The following is a 21,961-nucleotide window of genomic DNA, read 5'->3' as shown; positions in this document are numbered from 1 at the left end:
TCTACCACTGAACCACCTTCCCAGCCCAGTTCATGAGATTTTTATCTCCAATTAATCACAGAAAATCCAAAAGTGGTGCTGTGGCTCAAGTGATAGGATGCTGCCATCCCAGGCCCAGAGTTCAAGACCCAGGATTGGCCAAAAAAAAAAAGTCTCTGCCTTTTGTAATATCTAAGATGAATCATTCTTCCTATCATCTCAGTTTTATTTGCTACTATGATATAAATGGCTAAACATTAACTGAATCTGAAACATGGCTTCACACCACCGTTCTGTTCTCAGGCTACAAACATGTTTGTAACAACCCACAGTATTCAAGGCAAGGCAACAGCAAGATCATCTGCACAGCAACAGCTGCTTAATACATTTACATTTACATTAGTCCATTTACATTAGTCAATGGAGGCATAACAACATCTTTTCAATGAGTGTCTGCAATAGGATGGGTATCCCTTGAGTTCTGGAAAAATCTACTATGGTACTTTTGTATAACTTCTACTGTAAAGGAATGTTTTGTTGTTGTTGTTGGTCGTGGGGCTTAAACTCTGAGCCTGGGTGCTGTCCCTCAGCTCTTCAGCTCAAGGCAAGTGTTCTACTACTTGAGCCACAATGCTACTTCTGGCTTTTTCTGTTTATGTGGTGCTGAGGAATCAAACCCAGGGCCTCATTCATTCTAGGCAAGCACTCTACCACTGAGCCACCTTCTCAGCCCCGCAATTTTTTTTTTTGAGCCTCAATGGTCCAAGATGGCCTTGAACTTTCAATCATCCTGTATGCCACCTCACCTGATTCTTATAATTTTTTTCTCTTTTTTTTTGGGGGGGGGACTTGAAATACAGGGACTTGAACTCAGAATCTCATGCTCTCAATCAAACTTTTGCTGGTATTGAGGCTTAAACTTGGACTTTGTGGTTCCACTTGGCTTTTTCCCCCTCAAAGCTGGCACTCTACCACTTGAGCCACACTTCCACTTCCAGCTTTTTGGAGATAAGATTCTCCTGGGTTTTTCTACTTGGATGGCATTGAATCTTGATCTTCAGATCTCAACCTCCAGAGTAGCTATGATTATAGGCATTGAACGACCAACAATCAGTCTCTCGGATCAGTTTTTATTTTTCTCTCTGCTGGCACTCTATCACTTGAGCTATAACTCTATTTCTGGCTTGTTGATAATTAGAGGTAAGAATTAGATTTGTCTGTATGGGCTGGCTTCAAATTGCAATCTTCATATCTCAGCCTCCTGAGTAGCTAGTCTTATAAGCATGAACCACCAGTACCTAACTTTTTTTTTTTTTTTTTTTGGGTCCGGTTGTGGGGCCTGAACTCTGGGCCTGGGCGCTGTCCCTCAGCTCTTCAGCTCTACCACTTGAGCCACAGCGCCACTTCTGGCTTTTTTCTTTTTGTTTATGTTGTGCTGAGGAATCGAACACAGGGCCTCATGCATGCAAGGCAAGCACTCTACCGCTGTGCCACCTTCCCAGCCCCAGTACCTAGCTTTGTAAGGTGGTTTAAATTAGTAAACAAAACAAAACAACAACAACAAAACAACACTCACCGTCTTGGTTGCCACCATACTGGTATTTCATACCCCCAAAAATCCACTCTGCTTCCAACCACCTTGGTAAACAGGCACTTCGAAAGGTATGTCCTTCAATCCCTGAAAGAAACCAGAGCACAAAGAGGCAAGTAGGTGAAAGGGAGGAAGGCAAGTAAGAAGTTAGTAAGGATGAAAGCCCTTGGTGTGTGTATATGTGTGCCAGTCCTGGGGCTTGAACTCAGGGCCTGGCCACTGTTCCTGAGCTTTTGCACTCAATGATAGCATCCTACCACTTGAGTCACTGCTTGTCTTTCTGCTGGTTATCTAGACATAAAGAGTCTTATGGACCTTTCTACTCAGACTGGCTTTGAACCCAATCTTCAGATCTCACTCCGTCTCTTGAGTAGCTAGAATTTACATATGTGAGCCATTGGTGCCCAGCTCAACCCTTGGATTTTGAGATAGGATTTTGTTATGCAGCCAGGCTGTCCTTGAACTTCTGATCCTCCTGCCTCACCTACCAAGTGCTAGGATTACAAACATCTACCACTAAGTCCCCAAAGGATTCTTTTTGCTGGTGCTGGGGCTTGAACTCAGGGCCTAGACATTGTTTCATTTTTACTCAAGGCTTGCTCTCTATGACTTGAGTCACAGCTCCACTTCAGTCTTTTTGATGGCTAATTATAGATTTGAGCTGCTGGCATCCAGCTCCTGAAAGAATTCTTAACTACCCAGGCAGTAGTGGCTTACACCTTTAATTCTAGCTACTCAGGAGGCTGAGATCTGAGGACTGTGATTCAAGCTTGCCAGCAGGGAAGACAGATCTGAGAGACTCTTATCTCTAACCAGCATCAAGCCAGACGTGGAAATATGGCTCAAGCGGTAGAGTACCAGCCTTGAGAGAAAAAGGCTAAGACAGAGCACCATACCTTAAGTTCAAGCCTCAGTACACACACACACACAAAAATTCATTTTTTATTTTTTGGCCAGTCGTGGAGGGCTTGAACTCAGGGCCTGGACACTGTCCCTGAGCTTCTTTTGCTTGAGGCTAGCATTCTACCACTTGAGCCACAGCATCACTTCCAGCTTTTTCTGTTTATGTGATACTGGGGAATTGAACCCAGGGCTTCATGCATGCTAAGCAAGCACTCTACCAGTAAGCCACATTCCCAGCTCATACATGAATTCTTAACTCAGGACTGGCTTCACAGACAGGCATGGGTAGTTCCTCTCAAACTACAGATGAATTTCATGTACATGCACATTTGGCAGTGGGTCCATAGCTTTCGTAACATCTCAAAGAAATTCAAAACTCACAATAAAGTAAGTTCCTTCTTTTCTATATTGCAAGGAAAATACTATGCTATCTATCATCTCCTTCACTAGAGCCAAGAAACTTAAATGAAGTATATCTGAAGATGTTTAGTAAACTCTGGATGCTATACAATCTTCATCAATACTAGCTTGCTGTGAGACTGGCTCTACACAAAGTTTATTAAATATAAAATCACATTTAAGGTGAGGACTAGAATATAGAAAGGTCAATTAACTAGCCCTAAGTCACAAAACTGATACTACAGCCAGGTCTGCCTTTTCCCAGTTGTGAAGAGATGAATGGAGAGTTATTCTACCTTGCTAACAGGACAGATGCTGATTCCTGGACTTCCCACATAAAATAAGTAAGGATTTGTCTACCTCCTGCCAACTACTACAGAGGTTTCAGCTTCCTAACCACGGGCGGTTACCCCTATATAAGCAGACCTCATTCTACAAATTTAATACAGACCAAAACATCTGACCTTACAGATAGGAAATTTTCTATTATTATATCCACTATACACCACATGCTACCTAGTTCAACATAAGCCTTTCTTCCACAGAATCCCTGCCAAGGAAGGGAAGAAGCAAACTAAGTATAGAAGTCACTTCACCATCCCCCACCTGGCACAGGTACCCAGACGAACCTTGTGTCTCCAGGGCTCCCAGTGTTGCTAGTCTTGCAGCTTTCAATCCAAATCCCAAGTAACTGTAAAATGCAAGATCGACCAATTTCAGTCTGGTCCTGAAGTTTCCTAAGCACAAAGCTACCTCTTTCAGAAGCGATATAGTTTCTCTGACTTCTTTTGGAGAAATTAAAACCCTTTTTCTAGCTCTGTGACTTTTTTTGTTTTTTTTTTTTGTGGGGGGGGAGTTTGTCATAGGGCTTGAACTTTGGGCCTGGGCACTATCCCTCAGCTCTTCAGCTCAAGGCAAGCACTCTACCACTTAAGCCACAGTGCCATTTCTGGTTTTCTGAGTGGCTTACTGGAGATAAGAGTCTCAAAGTTTCCTGCCCAGGCTGGCTTTGAACCATGATCCTCAGATCTCAGCCTCCTAATTAGCTAGGATTACAGGTGTGAGCCACCAACACCCAACTTCTGTGACTTTTTTATTTCATGTGGTTAACAAGTGGAAGTTTCTCCACAGTTCAGGTCAAGACTATGCAGTAAGAACTGCCTACAGGTATGAGTCAAAGGCCAGAGATAGCAATTCTTAGGGTCCCACCCTGAGGACCATCCCCAGAAAAGCATTCATTATCTTAGCTCCTATCCCTACTGGTATCAAATTCCTGGCTGGATTCTCAACTTCAGAAGGCCAGATCAAAGGATGATTAGAGATTTAGCTGAGTGCTGAGTCTTTTCTCTGAAAACTTGTATCACATGTTTTAGAGGCAAGCCTCAAGTCTCTTGGATTTTGGTAAGTAACTTGAGTTTTAGTTGATACAACTTTGGGGACTGACAGAGTGTTGATCATATAGCAATAATAGACATGAAAATACTTTGAAAAGTTAGGAGAAAGTTATCTTCCCCGTTCCCATCCTCACCTATGTGTATAGAGATTAAAAGTGCTGTTAAACATCTCAAAGGAAGTTAGGTAGCCTTGAGGGGTGTGTTCCAGGGTTTTCTGCAAATCAGAAAAAGCAAAATGACTTCTCAGGATCTGAAATTATTTGAAGATCTTATTTCAACAATTCCTCTCCATCCCCCCAAAAAATCAGAGATGAAAAAAGTAAGCTGCTAATCTCCCAATGCCTGAAGGATCAAAGGGCTCTGGACATTGAGAGGGTAAAAAGTTTTCCCTCACCAAGCTGTTCCAGGGAGAGCTGCTGTCTGAAATAGGGGCCACTATAGTTTGTCTGCTAAGGCCAGTGTGATATGACTTTTACATAAATGACTCACCTCCAAATGGGGCAAGAATGTGATTTGGGTAGAGGCTCCCCCCAAGTCCAGGGTCCCCATGGTCTCCTGGCCATGGCCATGCAGCTGACCTGTTAATGAGAGCCAACTCTGAGTATTCCCCACATCCTGGACAGCCCAGCATTCATCTGTCTGCAGGTCTACCAATGGTATGCCAACGGTATATATTTCTTGCATACCAATGGTTTTTCCTTAAATATTCTTCTGCTCCTTGGTCCCAAAGACTGCAGGTAAATGTCAACTCAGGAGGACTCTTGCTTGAACTCTGGGCCTGGGCACTAATCCTGAGCTTTTCAGCTCAAGGCGAGTGCTCTACCACTTGAGCCACAGAGCCACTTTTCTGGTGGTAATTTGGAGATAGAAGTCTCATGGACTTTTCTGCCCAGGCTGGCTTTGAACTGGGATCTTCAGTTTTCAGCCTCCTGAGTAGCTAGGGTTATAGGCATGAGCCACCGGCACCCAGTTTGTAATTAAGGGCAAATCATAAACATTAACTTCTTTATCTTTGCCTCCAACCCCACACATCTTTTTCTAAAAAAGAGTAATAAAGGACAGGAAAATAGATTTTTACCCTCCTAGCATTCCTGTGAAAGCCAGTTAAGGTCTTAAGACAAATATGAGGATATATTTATTACCTGTTAGGAAATTCACAGTAACCCAGGCTAATATGCCTAAAAGAGAGAAAGACAAGGATTGCATTCCACAGCATTTCTTTCTTGGCCCCTTCTTTGTTCTTTTTCTCTCTAAATTTTATGCCTAGGACATCTATTTCTCTTCCCCTTTCCTTCTATTTTCTGCTACCCCATTCCTCCCTGCTTACTTGTTTATCCTTAGCTACTTTTTATTCAGTGCCTGCTCCCTTTGTCTAGTTCCTTAAATTAGGTCTTTCACTGACCCGCTCCTTTTCCCTGAGAACATACTTCACCGTCTCTCCCACCTTCGTAGGATCCATCCAAGATGCTAACACTGTCATCTGGGACCAGGAAGGGTGACTTCTTGAAGATCTCTTCTACCTAAGGAGAAGATATCATTTCATTTGTTCCCTTATGCAACAAATGAAAACCCTGTGTCCTCTGGGATGGATGACAGGCATAAGTCACTGTGCTCTGTACAATGTGGGAGGGTCACTGTGACTTCTACACATTCATATATTTTGATCATATTCACCCCATTATCCTTCCTTACTTCCTCTTCTCCAACCAATTTTATCTTTCTTGCCTGTGTGTGTTGTGTGTGTGTGTGTGTGTGCGTGTCAGGCCTGGGACCTGAACTCAGGGCCTGGGTGCTGTCCCTTGAGCTTTTCTCTCAAGGCTAGCACTGTACTACACTACCTACCACCTTGGACTTTTTCTGAGTAGTTTACTGGAGATAAGAGTTTCATTGAGGGCTGGGAAGGTGGCTCAGTGGTAGAGCACTTGCCTTGCATGCATCAGGCCCTGGGTTCGATTCCTCAGCACCACATAAGAAAAAAGAAAAAAGCCGGAAGTGGCACTGTGGCTCAAGTGTTAGAGTGCTAGCCTTGAGCTGAAGAGCTGAGGGACAGCGCCCAGGCCCAGAGTTCAGGCCCCACAACCGGACTCAAAAAAAAAAAAAAAAGAGTTTCATTGAGCCAGGCACTGGTGGCTTAGGCCTGTAATCCTGCTATTCAGGAGGCTGAGATCTGAAGATCAAGCAGGTCCAAAGCCAACCAGGGAAGATAAGTCCATGAGACTCTTATCTCCAATTATCCACCAGAAAACTGGAAGTGGCGCTGTGTTCAAGTGGTAGAGTGTTCACTGTAGGCTGAAAGGCTCAGGGACAGCCTCCAGACCCAAAGTTCAAGCCCCACAACCAACAACAACAACAACAAAAAGTTTCATTGACCTTCCTATCCAAGCTTGGTTTTGAATCCTCAAATCTCAGCCTCATAGTAGCTAGAATTACAGGCATGAACTCAGCTTTCTTGCCATTTTTTTTGGGGGGGGCATCGGTTGTGGGGCCTGAACTCTGGGCCTGGGCACTGTCCCTCAGCTCTTCAGCTCAAGGCTAGCGCTCTACCACTTGAGCCACAGCGCCACTTCTGGCTTTTTCTGCTTATGTGGTGCTGAGGAATCGAACCCAGGGCCTCATGCATGCAAGGCAAGCACTCTACCCCTGAGCCACCTTCCCAGGCCTATTAAAAATTATTTTTATGCTGGGTGCCGGTGCTCACGCCTGTAATCCTAACTACTCAGGAGGCTGAGATCTGAGCATTGAGGTTCAAAGCCAGCCTGGGCACGAAAGTCTGTGAGACTCTTATCTCTAATAAACCAGTAGTCTAAGACCAGAGTTTAAGCTCCATGATTGACAAAAAGAAAAAAAATATATCTATATTATTAGCTTACATTAATTATGCAGAGGGGCACTGTCCTTGAGCATCTTTTGCTCAAAGCCAGCACTCTACCACTTGAGTCATAGTTCCTATTCCAGCTTAGAATCTGTTTATGGAATTGAATCTAGAGCTTCATGTATATGCTGGGCAAGCACTCTACCACTAAGCTACAATTCCAGCCTCATACAATTCTTTTTTGCCGTGATTAAAAAAAAAATTGCAATTCTGCCTATGAATATTCTTTCTTTCTTTTTTTCTTTTGCCAGTCCTAGGGCTTGAACTCAGGGCCTGGGCACTGTCCCTGAGCTTCTTTTGCTCAAGACTATAGCACTCTATCACTTGAGCCACAGCGCCACTTCCAGCTTTTTCTGCTTATATGATATTGAGGAATTGAACTCTACCGGTAAGCCACATTCCCAGCCCCTATGAATATTCTTGACAACATGAAATTTAAACCTGATTATGTTTTTATCATATAATAAATATGTATGATAAATATTGTTTAATAAAACTGTATACTTAAACTTTCATATAAGGGTGAAAACTTTTAAAATTCCATTATTCTTCTCAAAAATTTTGTGGCAAGAGAAAAAAAAATCCAGACATGAATAAAACAATATAAAGTTTATGATTCTTTTTTTGTGTGTGCTGATACCAGGGTTTGACCTTAGGGCCTTGGGGGTCTTGCTTGGCTTGCTTGCTCATGGCTGGTACTCTACTGGAGCCATATCTCTAGTTCAGCATTTTGCTGGCTAATTGGAGATGGAAGAAGTCTCACAGACTTCTCTGCCTTGGCTGACTTTGAATCTCAATTCTCCAGGTCTCAGTTGCTTGAGTACCGAAGATTATAGGTGTGAGCCACTAGCACCAGACTATGATCACATTCATATGAAACATAAGGACAAACAAAAGTTACCTATACTAAAGGAATGCATATCAGTGGTTGCTAGGTCAGAAATGGGAAACACTACCTGGGTGTCTTTGGCTCACATCTGTAATCCTAGCTACTCAGGAGGCTGAGATCTGAGGATCGCAGGTCACAGCCAGCCTGGCTAGGAAAGTCCCTGAGACTTTTTGTTGTTGTTGTTGTTGGTCATGGGGCTTAAACTCTGGGCCTGGCCGCTGTCCCTCAGCTCATCAGCTCAAGGATAGAGCTCTACCACTTGAACCATAGTGTTACTTCTAGTTTTCTGGTGGTTAATTGAAGAGTCTCATAGACTTTCCTGCCCAGGCTGGCTTTGAACCACAATCCTCAGATCTCAGCCTCCAGAGTAGCTAGGTATATAGGCATGAGCCACCAGTGCCCGGCTGAGACTCATCTCCAATAAACCACAAGAAACCTAGAAGTGGTGCTGTGGTTCAAGTGGTAGAGCACTAGCCTTGTGCTGAAGAGCTGAGGGAGAGCACTCAGGCACAGAGTTCAAGAGCCCCATGACCAACAAAAGAGAGAGATGTGGGGGGTCGGCATGGGGGGGACACTATAACATGGTATATTTGTCAAAATGCATTTCCTGGGGCTGGAAAGGTGACTCAGTGGTAGAATGCTTGTCTTGCATGCATGAGGCCCTGGGTTCAATTCCTCAATACCACATAAGCAGAAAAAGCCAGAAGTGGCACTGTGGCTCAAATGGTGGAGCATTAGCCTTGAGCTGAAGAGCTGAGGGACAGTGCCCAGGCCAGAGTTCAGGCCCCACAACTAACTAAAAAAATAAAATAGAAAATAGAACAAATGCATTTCCTTGAATACCTTACATGGCTATGTTTTATTGTACAGAAATATATCTCAATAAAGTTGATTGAAAACCATTTCTACCTGGGCACCAGTGGCTCAAGCATGTAATCATAGCTACTCAGGAGGCTGAGATCTGAAGACAGTAGTTTGCAGCCAGCCCTGGCAGAAAAGCCTGAGAGATTCTTTTTTTTTTTTTTTTTACCAGTCCGGGGGTTTGAACTCAGGGCCTGCTCACTGGCCCTGAGCTTCTTTTGCTCAAGGCTAGCACTCTACCTGTTGAGTCACAGCACCAGTTCTGTTTTTTTCTTTATATGTGGTACTGAGGAACCGAACCCAGGGCTTCATGCATGCTAGGCAAGCACTCTACCACTGAGCTATATTCCCAGCCCCATGCCTGAGAGATTCTTATCTCCAATTAACTACCCAAAAAAAAAGGCAGAAGTGGTGCGGTGGCTCAAGTGGTAGAGCACTAGCTCAAGGACAGCACCTGGCTCTGAGTTTAAGCCCCAGGACTGGCACAAAAAAAAACCAAACAAATAAAACCCAAAAACCTTTCTATGATTATTCTGAAAAGATAGAAGTGAGAATATCTGGGACAGGGACTGCTTTAAATGTCTTAGGAAAACCTCAATAAAAGTGGAGGGGTAAATTATTACAAATCAGACTTAAATAATTACCTCAAATAGTAGAGCCTGGGCTTTCTTTTCCGGCAGTAAGCGTAGTCCTGCTGTGGCCTTCAGGACCACTGGCGTCCTTTTCCAGTGACTTCGAGGGATTGAACCTTTGGCCACCTCTAAGAGCCCTTGAACAGTCTCAGCAGCCTTCAAAAGAGACAAGGGACTCACACAATGAGCTATCCATTTAGCAGAACTGCTCTGAGTGGGCCTTGAAGTAGGCATCAACCCCTCTCCCTGTGCTCTGTAGAAGCAGAAACTCAGAAAAGTGGGCCCCTTTGAAAGAGAGACCACAATTCTATAGTGTGGTTATTTTAGTGGACTGTCATTTTGTTTTGATAAGTTATGTTCAGGCCAGAAAATTTGAGTACAGTGAAGAGAAATTAGTAGTTAAGAATCAAGAGAAGCTGGGCACTGGCTGCTCACGACTGTAGTCCTAGCTACTCAGGAGTCTGAGATCTGAGGATCACGGTTCAAAGCCAGCCCAGGGAGAAAACTCTGGGAGACTCTTTTTTTTTTTGGGGGGGTCCGGTCGTGGGGCCTGAACTCTGGGCCTGGGCGCTGTCCCTCAGCTCTTCAGCTCAAGGCTAGCACTCTACCACTTGAGCCACAGCACCACTTCCGGCTTTTTCCTTTTTGCTTGTGTGGTGCTGAGGAATCGAACCCAGGGCCTTGAGCATGCAAAGCAAGCGCTCTACCACTGAGCCACCTTCCCAGCCCCTCTGGGAGACTCTTATCTCCAATAAACCATCAGAAAACAGGAAGTGGTACTGTGGCTCAAGTGGTAGAGCACTCGCCTTGAGCTGAAGAGCTGAGGGACAGCGCCCAGGCCCAGAGTTCAAGTCTATGACTGTCCCCCCCCTCCAAAAAAAAAAGAATCAAGAGACTTCCTTGGCAGTCCTAGGACCTAACCTGGAACAGTCAGCCTTCCTAGTGCTTGATGGAGATATGGCTTATTTCATCACTAGATTCTTTGGGGTTTTTTTGGGTCCGGTTGTGGGGCCTGGACTCTAGGCCTGGGTGCTGTCCCTCAGCTCTTCAGCTCAAGGCTAGCGCTCTACCACTTGAGCCACAGCAGCCACTTCTGGCTTTTTTTTCTTTTTGCTTATGTGGTGCTGAGGAATCGAACCCAGGGCCTCGTGCATGGAAGGCAAGCGCTCTACCACTGAGCCACCTTCCCAGCCCCATCACTAGATTCTTTTGTGGTACCATGCAAATCAAATGCTAGCTTTAGTTGTCATGATGTGATCGCAAGGTCAGAACATGTCAGGCTCATGTTTCTGTCACTAGCATCTATATGTATGACACATAGAAGACACTTAATTTGTAATAAATGAAACCCATTATTTGAAATCCAGAATTTCCCTAAGTAAACACACTGTTCCTTGTTATTAGCAACCACAACACAATCACCTTTTCTAAATGTTGCATCAATTTCTGATCATGTACTTGGATAATGTAGTTGCTTTCAACAGTTCCTAATTTCCTAGCACATCTATCATTTCATGTGCTACTAAGTTCAGATAGCCTTTCAGTTCTTTCAAGTTCAATCTTTTTTTTTTCTTTTTAAATTGAGGTAGGATTTCACAATCTAGCTCAGGCTAGCCTTAAATTTTCTATTCTACTGTGTGCGGGGATTACAGACATGTGCCATCATGCCTGGCTTTCAAACCATTTTGTTTGGTTTGGTTTGAGATAGTTGCTATGTACCCTAAACTAATCTGGATTCGGTCTAGATTGGCCTTAACCTTGTGGTCCTCCTGCCTTAGCCTCCTGAATGCTGGCATTACACATGCATTCCATTATGCCTGGCTTCAGATCTTTTTTTTTTTTTTTTTTGGTCAGTTATGGGGCTTGAATTCTGGGCATAGGTGCTGTGCCTCAGCTCTTCAACTCAAGGTAAGTGCTCTACCACTTGAGCCATAGTGCCATTTCTGGTTTTCTGTGTGGTTTACTGGAGATAAGAGTCTCATGGACTTTCCTGACTGGGCTGGCTTTAAACTTTGACCTTCAGGTCTGAGCCTCCTGAGTAGCTAAGATTATAGGCATGAGCCACCGGCATCCAGCTTCAAATAATTTTGAATACCAGGGTTTTTCTTACTGATTATTCTGCAACACTGTACAATCTTTTTATAACTCTTGCCAAAGTTCTGTGTTCTGGCTTATTCCATTTATTTCAGCATAGCCTCAGACACATGGGGTATACTTCGGGTAATCAAATGTGAAATACAGTCATTGGCTAGCCACAATTTCTCATTCTTCTACTACCAAGGACTTTTATCCTCATGTACTGTTTCCTAATTTCTCAGATACAGGCATGGTTCCATCCTGCATCAGGGCACTCTGAAATGGAATTCATTAGGTCCCCTCCTCTTTATTACCATGTCTTTCTGTTTGTCTGTGCTGGTTCTGGGGCTTGAACTTGGGACCTGGGCACTGTCCCTTAGCTTTTTTACTCCAGGCTAGCACTCTATCACTTGAGCTACAGGTTCACTTCTGGATTTTTGGTCCTTAATTGGAAATACAAATCTCACAGACTTCCTGCCCTACCTGAATTAGAACTATGATCCTCAAATCTTAGCCTCTTAAGTAGGTAGATAATTAGAGGGTGAGCCATTGCATGCCAGCCTCATTTACACCTCATATCCTATGGAATTTCATGTACATTTTCTGCATTTGCATGAATGCGGCTGATGCCTTCAACTCTTCTTAGTTTTTTTTTTTTTAATTTGGTATCACGGTTTGAAAACTCTGGGCCTTGTGTTCTTCCTCAGCTTTTTTTTGCTCATGCTGGCATACTACCACTTGAACTGCACCACCAGTTCATGGCCAAGCATTTTAATCAAATTAATTACCTCAACATCTTAAAGCAGAAAATATAAGGAAATAAATTGCTTAAAAGCTGGTATCATACCAGGCAGGTACTCACACCTGTAATTCTAGTTACTCAGGAGGCTGAGATCTGAACATTGTGGTTTGAAGGCAGCCCAAACAGACAAGTCTGTAAGATTTATCTCCTATTTAACCAGCAAAAAGTGGAAGTGGAGTGGTGGCTCAAGTGGTAAGAGCACCAGCTTTGAGAAAAAAAACAACAACTAAGGAACAGCATATAGGCCCTGAATTCAAGGCCCCGTACAGGTATACACACATATACAAAAAATATGCTATAATTTCCTGCCTGAACACAACTTATTTTCTAGTCCCTTTCCACTCAGCCTTTATTACTGCTATCAAGGAGACTCACTGAGAAGAGAAAACTGATTACACACATGGCCTCAATATCATTAATGAGCAGCATGAAATATTTAAGCAACAGTGGTATGGTACAATTATCTAGGCACTGAGAATCTAGAAATCAAATCTTAATAAACTCACCTGCTTAGGTTGATCTACAAAAGCAGAAAGTCCTGGCTTCACAGAATCAAAAATTTCTCCTTCCAGAATTGGAAGCTGTCCTGTTTTGTCCATGGAACAAGAAAAACAGTTGTTTTTCAAGTTAGGCTTGGATTAACCTATCTCTACCAAGCTATTCCAAATGACCTCACTTGTGATTCAATGTCTTGCAGAAGTATTGGGTATAGAGGGTATCAGGCAACCTTTGAGGATCTTTTGCCATTTTTCTGAGGGATAGTTAGCTCTTTCTCTTTCTTCCATGTTTCTATTTTTATCTTAATCAATTAATTAATTGGCAGTACTTGGGTTTTGAACTCAAGGACTTCCACTGGCCTAGCAAGTGCTCTACCTAAGCCATTATAGAACTTTTTGTTTTATAGTTCAGAAAGGGCCCCACACCCCAACATTGTTTTACCTGCCTCCCAAGAAGCTGGAATTATGAACATGCACTAATCCATTTGTCCTATTTTACTTTATTTTTAATTTTTTTGTTGTTGTTGGTTGTAGGACTTGAACTCTGGGTCTGGGCGCTGTCCCTCAGCTCTTTAGCTCAAGGCAAGCACTCTACCACTTGAGTGAGCCACGGCACCTCTTCCGGTTCTCTGATGGTTCACTGGAGATAGAGTCTCATGGACTTTCTGCCTGGGCTGGCTTTGAACGGTGATCCTCATATCTCAGTCTCCTGAGTAACTAGAATTAGAGGTATGAGCCACTAGCGCCCATCTATTTTTAACTTTTTGAGATGAGTTTCTCTCTGTAGCCCAAGTTGGCTTTGAGTTTGCTATGTAGTTCAGCTGGCTTCATAGTTATGATTCCCTTGTTTTTGCATCCTGGCTCTTTAGGTAACAGAAAGAAGGAAAACTGACAATTTAGCTAAAGTCGTTCTTAAAAGTTTCCTTAGCCCCTTCTCCAAAAATGCCAGTGGAATGCTATGTGATCTTTCCCAAAGATTACACCCAATATTCTTAATATTTTGGAGTTCTGGAATGTTAACCACTTTTAGAGAAGAAGAAAGAAAATTACAGCTATACTTTTGGACATGTAGGTTTCAGACTCCAGCTAGACCATAACTCTCTTAATGTCACATGGAATTAAATTATGCATCCAATTATAATTCAACATGTTCTCTGAAGAAATACATTTACTTCTTACATAGCACATTTGTTTCAGGAGATGGGAAAGCATGGATTCTGGCAAAGTTTCCAGCTGAACTTACCTGGCATTTTCTGCACGAATGTGTAAACATGAATTCGAGTTCCAGTGCTCCCTGCATCAAACATAATTCCATACAAGGTGCTGGCACTGACATTGAGGGGGCACATAGAAGACAGGAAGACACCCTCAAACCATGTCTGCTGGTCTCTGTAGAAGACAGTACTGCAAACACAGGGTATCACCAGCATGAAAATGATAGTGCCCCAGGAAGCAGCCATCTCTTCCCAAGATGCAATGACTCAAGGCTTTGTTGCAGAAGCAATGCTGCTCACTCTCCTGTAGTGGCTTACAGGACAAAAATGAAGTCAGTCCAATTGCCTTTTTTGGTTAATCTGTAAATCATACCATTACATTAAAGTGTTCCACTTCTATTTCTAATAACCAGTACAACAAGCTAAACCAGTGTAAAACAGACATAGCACCTTTTCTGAAGAATATCAGGTTCCAAAAGGAAATTGGAATTAAAAATCTATTTTCCCATGCTTAGTTTTTAATTGTAGGGAGTGTCAACTTAACTTAAAAACACAAATACAAACCATTATGGGTTTTAAACAGCCTTCATAGGCTTCAGGCCATAATTTAGGGCAGATAGGCAAATTAAGGTAGAGATATTCTATGACATGCTTAAAGTCTTAAGTCAAGTCAGTGGTAAAATCCAGATTCAGAATCAGTCTTCACTTTGTCTACCTTTCCTTTTCCCTGATTCCAAATGCCTCACTTACAGCAAGTGTGTGTGTATGCATATATACACACATGTATATAAATGCATGAATATAGGTATGTGCATACATACATGGATGCATATGTAAAACAACTGCTGGTACTAAGGCTTGAACTCAAGATTCTCACAATGACCAGCCTTTTTTTTCTTTGGTGGGGGGGGGGTCCGGTCGTGGGGCCTGAACTCTGGGCCTGGGCGCTGTCCCTCAGCTCTTCAGCTCAAGGTTAGCACTCTACCACTTGAGCCACAGCGCTACTTCCGGCTTTTTCTTTTTGCTTATGTGGTGCTGAGGAATCGAACCCAGGGCCTCAGGCATGCAAGGCAAGCGCTCTACCACTGAGCCACCTTCCCAGCCCATGATCAGCCTTTTTGTTCATGCCTGGTGCTCTATACCTGAGCCATGTCTCCAGCCTGGCTCTTTGCTAATTAGAGATGTAATCTCTTGGACTTTTTAGCCCAAACTAGCTTTGAACCAAGATCCTCTGAAGTCTCAACCTCCAAAGTATCTAGGATTAGAGGTGTGAACCAATGGCATCCATCTAACTGCTTATATTTTTTAATGTGACCATAGCAGACAAACAAACAAAAAAAACACGTTATTTTTCTTAGCATTATTTGTTTTTAATTTTCTTTGTCACTCACAGGGCTGGAACTCAGGTCCTGGGTGCTATCTGAACTTTTTCACACAAGGGTAGCAATGTACCACTTAAGCAACAGGGCCACTTCCAGTTTTTGGAGGTTAATTAGAGATAAGACTCTCCTGGCCTTTCCTGCCTGGGCTGGCTTTGAATTACGATCCTCAGATCTCAGCCTCCTGAGTAGCTAGAATTACAGGCATGAGCCATCAGTGCCTGGCTTGTTTTGAATTTTTATTTATTTATTTATTTATTTTTTGCTAGTCCTAGGGCTTGAATTCAGGGCCTGGGTACTGTCCCTGAGCTTCTTCTGCTCAAGGCTAGCACTCTACCACTTGAGCCATAGCCTTTTCTGTTTATATGGTACTGAGGAATTGAACCCAGGGCTTCATGCATGCTAGGCAAACACTCTACCAACAAGCCACATTCCCAGCCCTGTTTTGAATTTTTTTTAACTGTATTTTTTTTCTTTTCTTTTTTTTTTTGGTACTGGGGATCGAACCCAGGACGTTGCGCTTGCTAGGCAAGCGCTTTGCCACTGAGCTACATCCCAGCCCTGAATTTTTCTGTAAGGAGATTGGATATAAATGTTATTGGAAATCTCATGTAAAGCCAGTGTACAGAGCCAAGTGTCAGGTCAGAGGCACTGGGTTTCAGTTCTAGTATTTGTATCTACTGAGGCGTTTCATGATCTTGAGAAAAACTACTAAGCATCTCTATGACTACTTCCTCATATGTCAAATGAGGAAAAAAAAGTACTTGTTTAGCTGAGTGCCCCCGGTGGCTCAGGCCTATAATCCAAGCTACTCAGGAGGCTGAGATCTGAGAATCACAGTTCAAAGCCAGCCCAGGCAGAAAAATCAGTGAGTCTCTTTATCTCCAATAAACCAGTAGAAAATTGAAAGTGGCACTATGGCTCAAGTGGTAGAGTGCTCACCTTGAGCTGAAGAGCGCAGAGACATCGCCTAAGCCTTGAGTTCAAGCCCCATGACCAACAAAAAAAAAAGTACTTGCTTTATCTTCTTCCTATAGTTATTAGAAAATTAATTATTTATATATAAATCAGAGATTTGCTTTTAAATGACAATGCGTTGTTCTATGATTCTATAACACCTTTTATTTGATTTCTTTTCTTTTTCTTTTTTGTCAGTTGTCGGGCCTGAATTCTGGGCCTGGGCATTGTTCCTCAGCTTTTCCACTCAAGGCTAGCTCTCTTCCACTTGAGCCACAGCACCACTTCTGGCTTTTTCCGCTTATATGGTGCTTAGGAATTGAACCCAGTGCTTCATGCATGCAAGGCAAGCAATCTACCACTGAGTCACTTTCCCAGCCCTGCTTTTTTTTGTTTGTTTTTTGTCAGTCATGGGGCTTGAACTCTGGGCCTGGGCATTGTCCTGAGCTCTTCAGCTCAAGGCAAGCTCTCTACCACTTAAGCCATAGCACCACTCCCGATTTTCTGATGGTTAATTGGAGATAAGAGTCTCATGGGAACTTTTCTGCCCAGCCTGGCTTTGAACAGTGATCCTCAGATCTCAGCCTTCTGAACATCTAGGATTACAGTCATGAGCCACTGGCACCTGGCTATACTGTTTTTGTTATAGGGTTCTAGCATATTCAAAAATCTGAATAATGGATTTGAGGCAAAATGAAATTAAATAGGCTCACTAGGCTTATGCCTGTAATCCTATCTACTTAGGAGGCTGAGATCTGAAGATAGAAGTTCAAAGCCAGTGTGGGCAGGGAAGTCCCAAGTGGAGCTACAGGTCAATTGATAATAGTGCTCCCCTTGAGCAAAAAAGCTGAGGGAAAGCTGGCTTCTAGTGGCTCAGTGCATATAATCCTAGCTTCTCAGGAGGCTAAGATCTAAGGATCATAGTTCAAAGCCAGCCCAGTCAGGAAGATCTGGGAGACTCTATCCAATTTAACCAACAAAAAGCTGAAGGTAGAGCTGTGGTGCTAGTAGAGTGCTAGCCTTGAGAGAGAGAGAAAAAAATCTCATGGACTGTGCCCAGGCCCTGAGTTCAAATCCCATGATTGGCCCAAAAAAGCTCAGAAACAGGCACCCAGACCCTGAGTTCAAAGCCCAGGGTCAGCACAAAACAACAAACACTTGGTAGTGTTCAATGGAATAAAAGGGATCCATTCTATCTGTTTTAGTTAAACTTTCTTCTTTTTTTAGAGGGACATTACACGAGAAACAAATAACAAAGAACTGGGTACTTTATGTTTTGGTGATTTGTAGCTGTTCTGCTGGAAAGATAAAAGGATACAGTCTGTGTGCCATGATGTCATTTGTAAAGGAGAACTGGAATTCCTCAAGGTCAGTCTTGGTACTGGTGGATAATTCTTTGTCATGGGAGCTCTCTGTGTATGGTAAGTTTTTTAGTACCATGTCTGGCCTCTACTTCGGGCAACTACCACTTTTCTTTCCCAACCATACTAATTATGAAAACCAAAAATGTTCCTGGACATTGTTCAACTATCTCCTTCTGGCAAGGGCCTATTTTCCCTGTTTGAGCTACATATTCTCTTGGAATTAATGAAAACTGCCAGAGCTACCCTATAATCATTAAGGATGGCTTAGTTGGCCTTTATATATTTGCTCAAAAACAGTTGTGGATCATTTGAACCAGATTTCATGAGTAGATTTGTTTCTTCCTCTTTTTCCCAACAGCCTGTTTTTCTTTGTTGTTGTTGCTTGTTTTTTCTTTTTTTAATGTTGGAGACCAGGACTTGAACTTGGTACCTCATGCTTTCACTCACTGGCTAATGCTCTACCAACTGAGCCGCCATGCCTCCAACCCATTTTGATTTTTTGCTAGCAGTACTGGGGATTTGACTTTTATCTACTCCCTCAACCCATCCTGGTGTGTTGGGGGAGGGGGGAGTACTAGAGATTGAACTCAGGGCCCGGGCACTGTCTCCTTAGCTTTATTGCTCAAGGCTGGCATGCTATTACTTGAATCATAGCTCCACTTCTACCTTTTTGTGGTTAACTGGAGATAAGAGTCTCATGGACTTTCCTGCCAAGGCTGGCTTCAAACCTAAATGCTCAGATTTCAGCCTCCTACCTAGGACTAGAGGCTGACCCAGCCTGGTTTTTCAATGATTGTCTATTACATGCTGGATTTCTTACATAAGACATAGTTAGTTACTGGCTAAGTAGCATGGTCTGAGTCCAAAGCTCCCATTTCCAGATCCCTTATTCCTTTATTTAGAAATACTTGGTACATCTGGAATACAGAGTAGATACTAGGAAATCAGCCACTGAAACAGGGCAGCTGCCTGGCCAAATGAATACTCACACACTATTTAAATCACTCCCTTCGGCTGGTTCTTCTTTTACAGCAAATGGGCTGGACATGTAGATCAAGCTAAATAACTGAAAACAAAAATACCTTTTTTTAGATTCTCCAAGTATTAACACTGGACCTTTGCCTTATCCATCACCTGATCCCTCCTCTCACTCGGGCACTAATTTTTTTATTTTTATTTTTGTCAGTTGTAGGGCTTGAACTCAGGTACTGTCTTTGAGCTTTATTTTCACTCAAAAGCAGTGTTCTACCACTTTGAGCCACAATACCAGGTCTGGTTTCCTGGTGGTTAATTGGAGATAAGAGTCACATGGACTTTCTTGTCCTGGGGCCATCCTCAGATCTCAGCCTCCTCAGTAGCTAGGATTACAGGCATGAGCCACCAACGCCTAGCCATTCAGGCACTAATTTTTCTCTGGCTCTTTGATGATAATTTCTGCAAGGGCCACTCAGATTTTCTTTATTATTGTGGTTTTTGAAAAGCCTCTCTATCTTCTGTTTTCATTAAGCAGACATTCTTTCCTCAGAGTTTTTTTTTTTTGGGGGGGGGTCCGGTCGTGGGGCCTGAACTCTGGGCCTGGGTGCTGTCCCTCAGCTCTTCAGCTCAAGGCCAACGTTCTACCACTAGAGCCACAGTGCCACTTCCGACTTTTTTCTTTATGTGGTGCTGAGGAATCAAACCCAGGGCCTTAAGCATGCAAGGCAAGTGCTCTACCACTTAGCCACCTTCCCAGCCCCTCTTTCCTCAGAGTTTTAAAGTAGAAAAAAATATATCCTGGATATCTACTTTCATGGAACAAAAACTGCTGAGTCACACTATTATTCAGTGTAAATGCAAACAATGAACCTTAGAGAAAGCAGAGAATGGACACATTAAATAAATATCCTTTTTACCCTCAGCACTTACTTTCTAATCCAACCTCACTTTTCCTTAAGACTAGCTATCTGAAAAATGCTATTAAAAAACTTAAAACTTTAATTTGTTCAATGGCGTTGTATTGTATATATGTCTGCACAGCTTGCTTATTCATTTAAAAAAAATCTTTATCCAAATTTTACCTTTTCTGTGAGACCTTCCATGTTCCCAATTCCCACCACCCTCTCCTTTCTTCTCTTTTAGTTATGAAGTTTGAACTCAAGGCTTCACACTTGCTGGGCAGGATCTCTACCACCTGAGCTACGCCTCTAATTTGGGCATTCATTTCTTTTAAACAAACAAAGATTCTGGAGTCGAGCTTGCCACATTTGAGGAAACTGCAGAGGTCAGCATACATGGAGTGCAATGAACAAACCTTAGTCTGACAAGACCACCTTTGTAATCATGGTATGTCCCCTACCAGGTAAATATGCTCATGGCATTTTTGATAGGATCTCATTGTTTGTCCAGCTCAGTCAAGACCACAATCTTATTTATGCTTCCTACCAACTCTGATATGGAATGTACCATTTTGCCTAACCTTTCCTCCTAAAATAGGTCTCAATTCTCCCTGCCCCACCCCCTCCAAGGGCTCCTGATCTCTACTTCTGGAGATGCTAGGATTACACACATGCTGTCCTCCCTTTTTAAAACTGCAACTCAGCGGGCCACATGCACATTTTTTACCTTTCTTCTCTTTCTCACAGCACTTTTCACTTTCTAACACACTTCATAATCTATTACACTTTTATTTTCACATTCCCTGCTGTACCTCACTTCTATCCCTCATGTAAGCTATGTCTGCAAAGATTTTTGTGTTTTATCCCTGATGTGTTCCTGGTGCTAGAATAATGTTAATATATAATAGTGTTAATCTATAATATTAATAGTGTTAATATATAACATATAGGTGTTATAATAATCCAATAACTCAGGCACTACACACATATTTAGCAAAAATATAATAGATGATCTTACTAAAAGATTAATTGCCCACTGGATGATGATGATTGCACACTGCCAAGGAAGGAGTTCCCAAATGTGTCAGTACACAAAGGTGTTATTTTGTCCAAATTTGTTAAGTTTTATATGCTTTTAAGCTGAGGCTAAATACATGAGCATATTTAAATCACATTTCAGAATTAATAATCTTCTCAACATCTCTTGCTCACAACCCGCCCTTTTGATTCTTTTCTTGAAACTGGGGTAACCACTTACTATCATTCACTCACTTTTTGGTGTTTTTTGTTGGTAGTATCTGTTTTGAGATAGGGTCTCAGATGTAGCCTTGGATGGCCTCAAGCTCACTCACTATCCTCTTGTACTAGTCTCCCACGGTTTTCAGTTTCTGTACACCTCTATAAACACTAATTCTTCCTACTTGCCCTTCTCAGAGCTTCACATTCTGGTTTTACTTCTTCTAAATCCTTTGGAGCCTGAGAGAATACAATCCCAAAGGACCCAGGCCCTATTCAGTACTCACCTGCTCATGTCTGCCTGTTTGCTGTGAATCCTTGCTCTGTTAGTTGCCTTTTGCTCTTTGCTCCTACTTGAGCTCTTCTGAATCAAGCTGGCTTTCTGAACCACAGTCACCTTTGTGCCAGTATGCAACTGGGTTGAATTTTGCTAACTCATTCCCTTTTATCCTTCACTCCTCCCTTCTCTACCTTTTGTATGGATGTATGATTGTCGGGCTCATCTACTTTTATGACTGTTAAGTGCTACCTAATAAAATAATTGCTCACGGGCAGAAATAACTCAAGAACTGGATTCTGGTTGATTGTATATTAGTCAAATAATGGAAAGTTAAAAGCACCTCTTGATAGTTTCCAACTCTGAGATGGAATTTAGAAAACTCAGTAGTGATTATCTAGTTAATAAGTATCTAGTATATAGTAGACACTGTACTAGGTTCCAAATATAAAAAGAGAAATCAAACAGACTTAGACAACCTTTGGCTTATGAGAAAAAACAGACAAGTAAACCAATGACAATAATGTACTGGGCTGTCATTTAACAGAATTGTCTGGACTGGCAACTCAAGTATTTAGGGGACAAGCAATGGCTTAGAAGGGAAGAATGAAAATAAGAAAAGGATAGGAGATTATTGAGGGGTAAGGCAAAAGGTAGATCCTGAATCAGAAGGAAGTGACTTGGGCAAGGGACATATACAGAATTTGAGAAACTCAAGTATGATTGAAAAAACCTCAAAAGTGTACCAGAATAAAGAGGACCAAT

The 21,961-nt window shown here is 42.5% G+C and overlaps 1 protein-coding gene across 1 annotated transcript in view; it reads right to left on the bottom strand.

Moving 5' to 3' along the window:
* The window catches only part of Entpd5 (ectonucleoside triphosphate diphosphohydrolase 5), a 29,461-nt gene extending 10,580 nt beyond the window's left edge, over positions 1–18,881 (bottom strand). Inside the window, exons 1-10 of the mRNA XM_013013550.1 lie at positions 18,799–18,881; positions 14,139–14,422; positions 12,905–12,984; positions 9,533–9,676; positions 5,711–5,786; positions 5,409–5,444; positions 4,756–4,844; positions 4,401–4,480; positions 3,502–3,563; positions 1,556–1,657 (exon numbers count right to left, since the gene is read on the bottom strand). Coding sequence (XP_012869004.1) covers positions 1,556–1,657; positions 3,502–3,563; positions 4,401–4,480; positions 4,756–4,844; positions 5,409–5,444; positions 5,711–5,786; positions 9,533–9,676; positions 12,905–12,984; positions 14,139–14,355 — 886 coding nt within the window. The 5' untranslated portion in view covers positions 14,356–14,422; positions 18,799–18,881. The remainder of the gene's footprint in view (positions 1–1,555; positions 1,658–3,501; positions 3,564–4,400; positions 4,481–4,755; positions 4,845–5,408; positions 5,445–5,710; positions 5,787–9,532; positions 9,677–12,904; positions 12,985–14,138; positions 14,423–18,798) is intronic.
* Positions 18,882–21,961: the final 3,080 nt, after the last annotated feature.

The sequence above is a fragment of the Dipodomys ordii genome, unplaced genomic scaffold, assembly GCF_000151885.1.
Source record: "Dipodomys ordii isolate 6190 unplaced genomic scaffold, Dord_2.0 Scaffold2, whole genome shotgun sequence".
Taxonomy (NCBI): domain Eukaryota; kingdom Metazoa; phylum Chordata; class Mammalia; order Rodentia; family Heteromyidae; genus Dipodomys; species Dipodomys ordii.
Note: the sequence above shows the minus strand (reverse complement) of the source record. Positions and strands in the feature narration are given on the sequence as shown.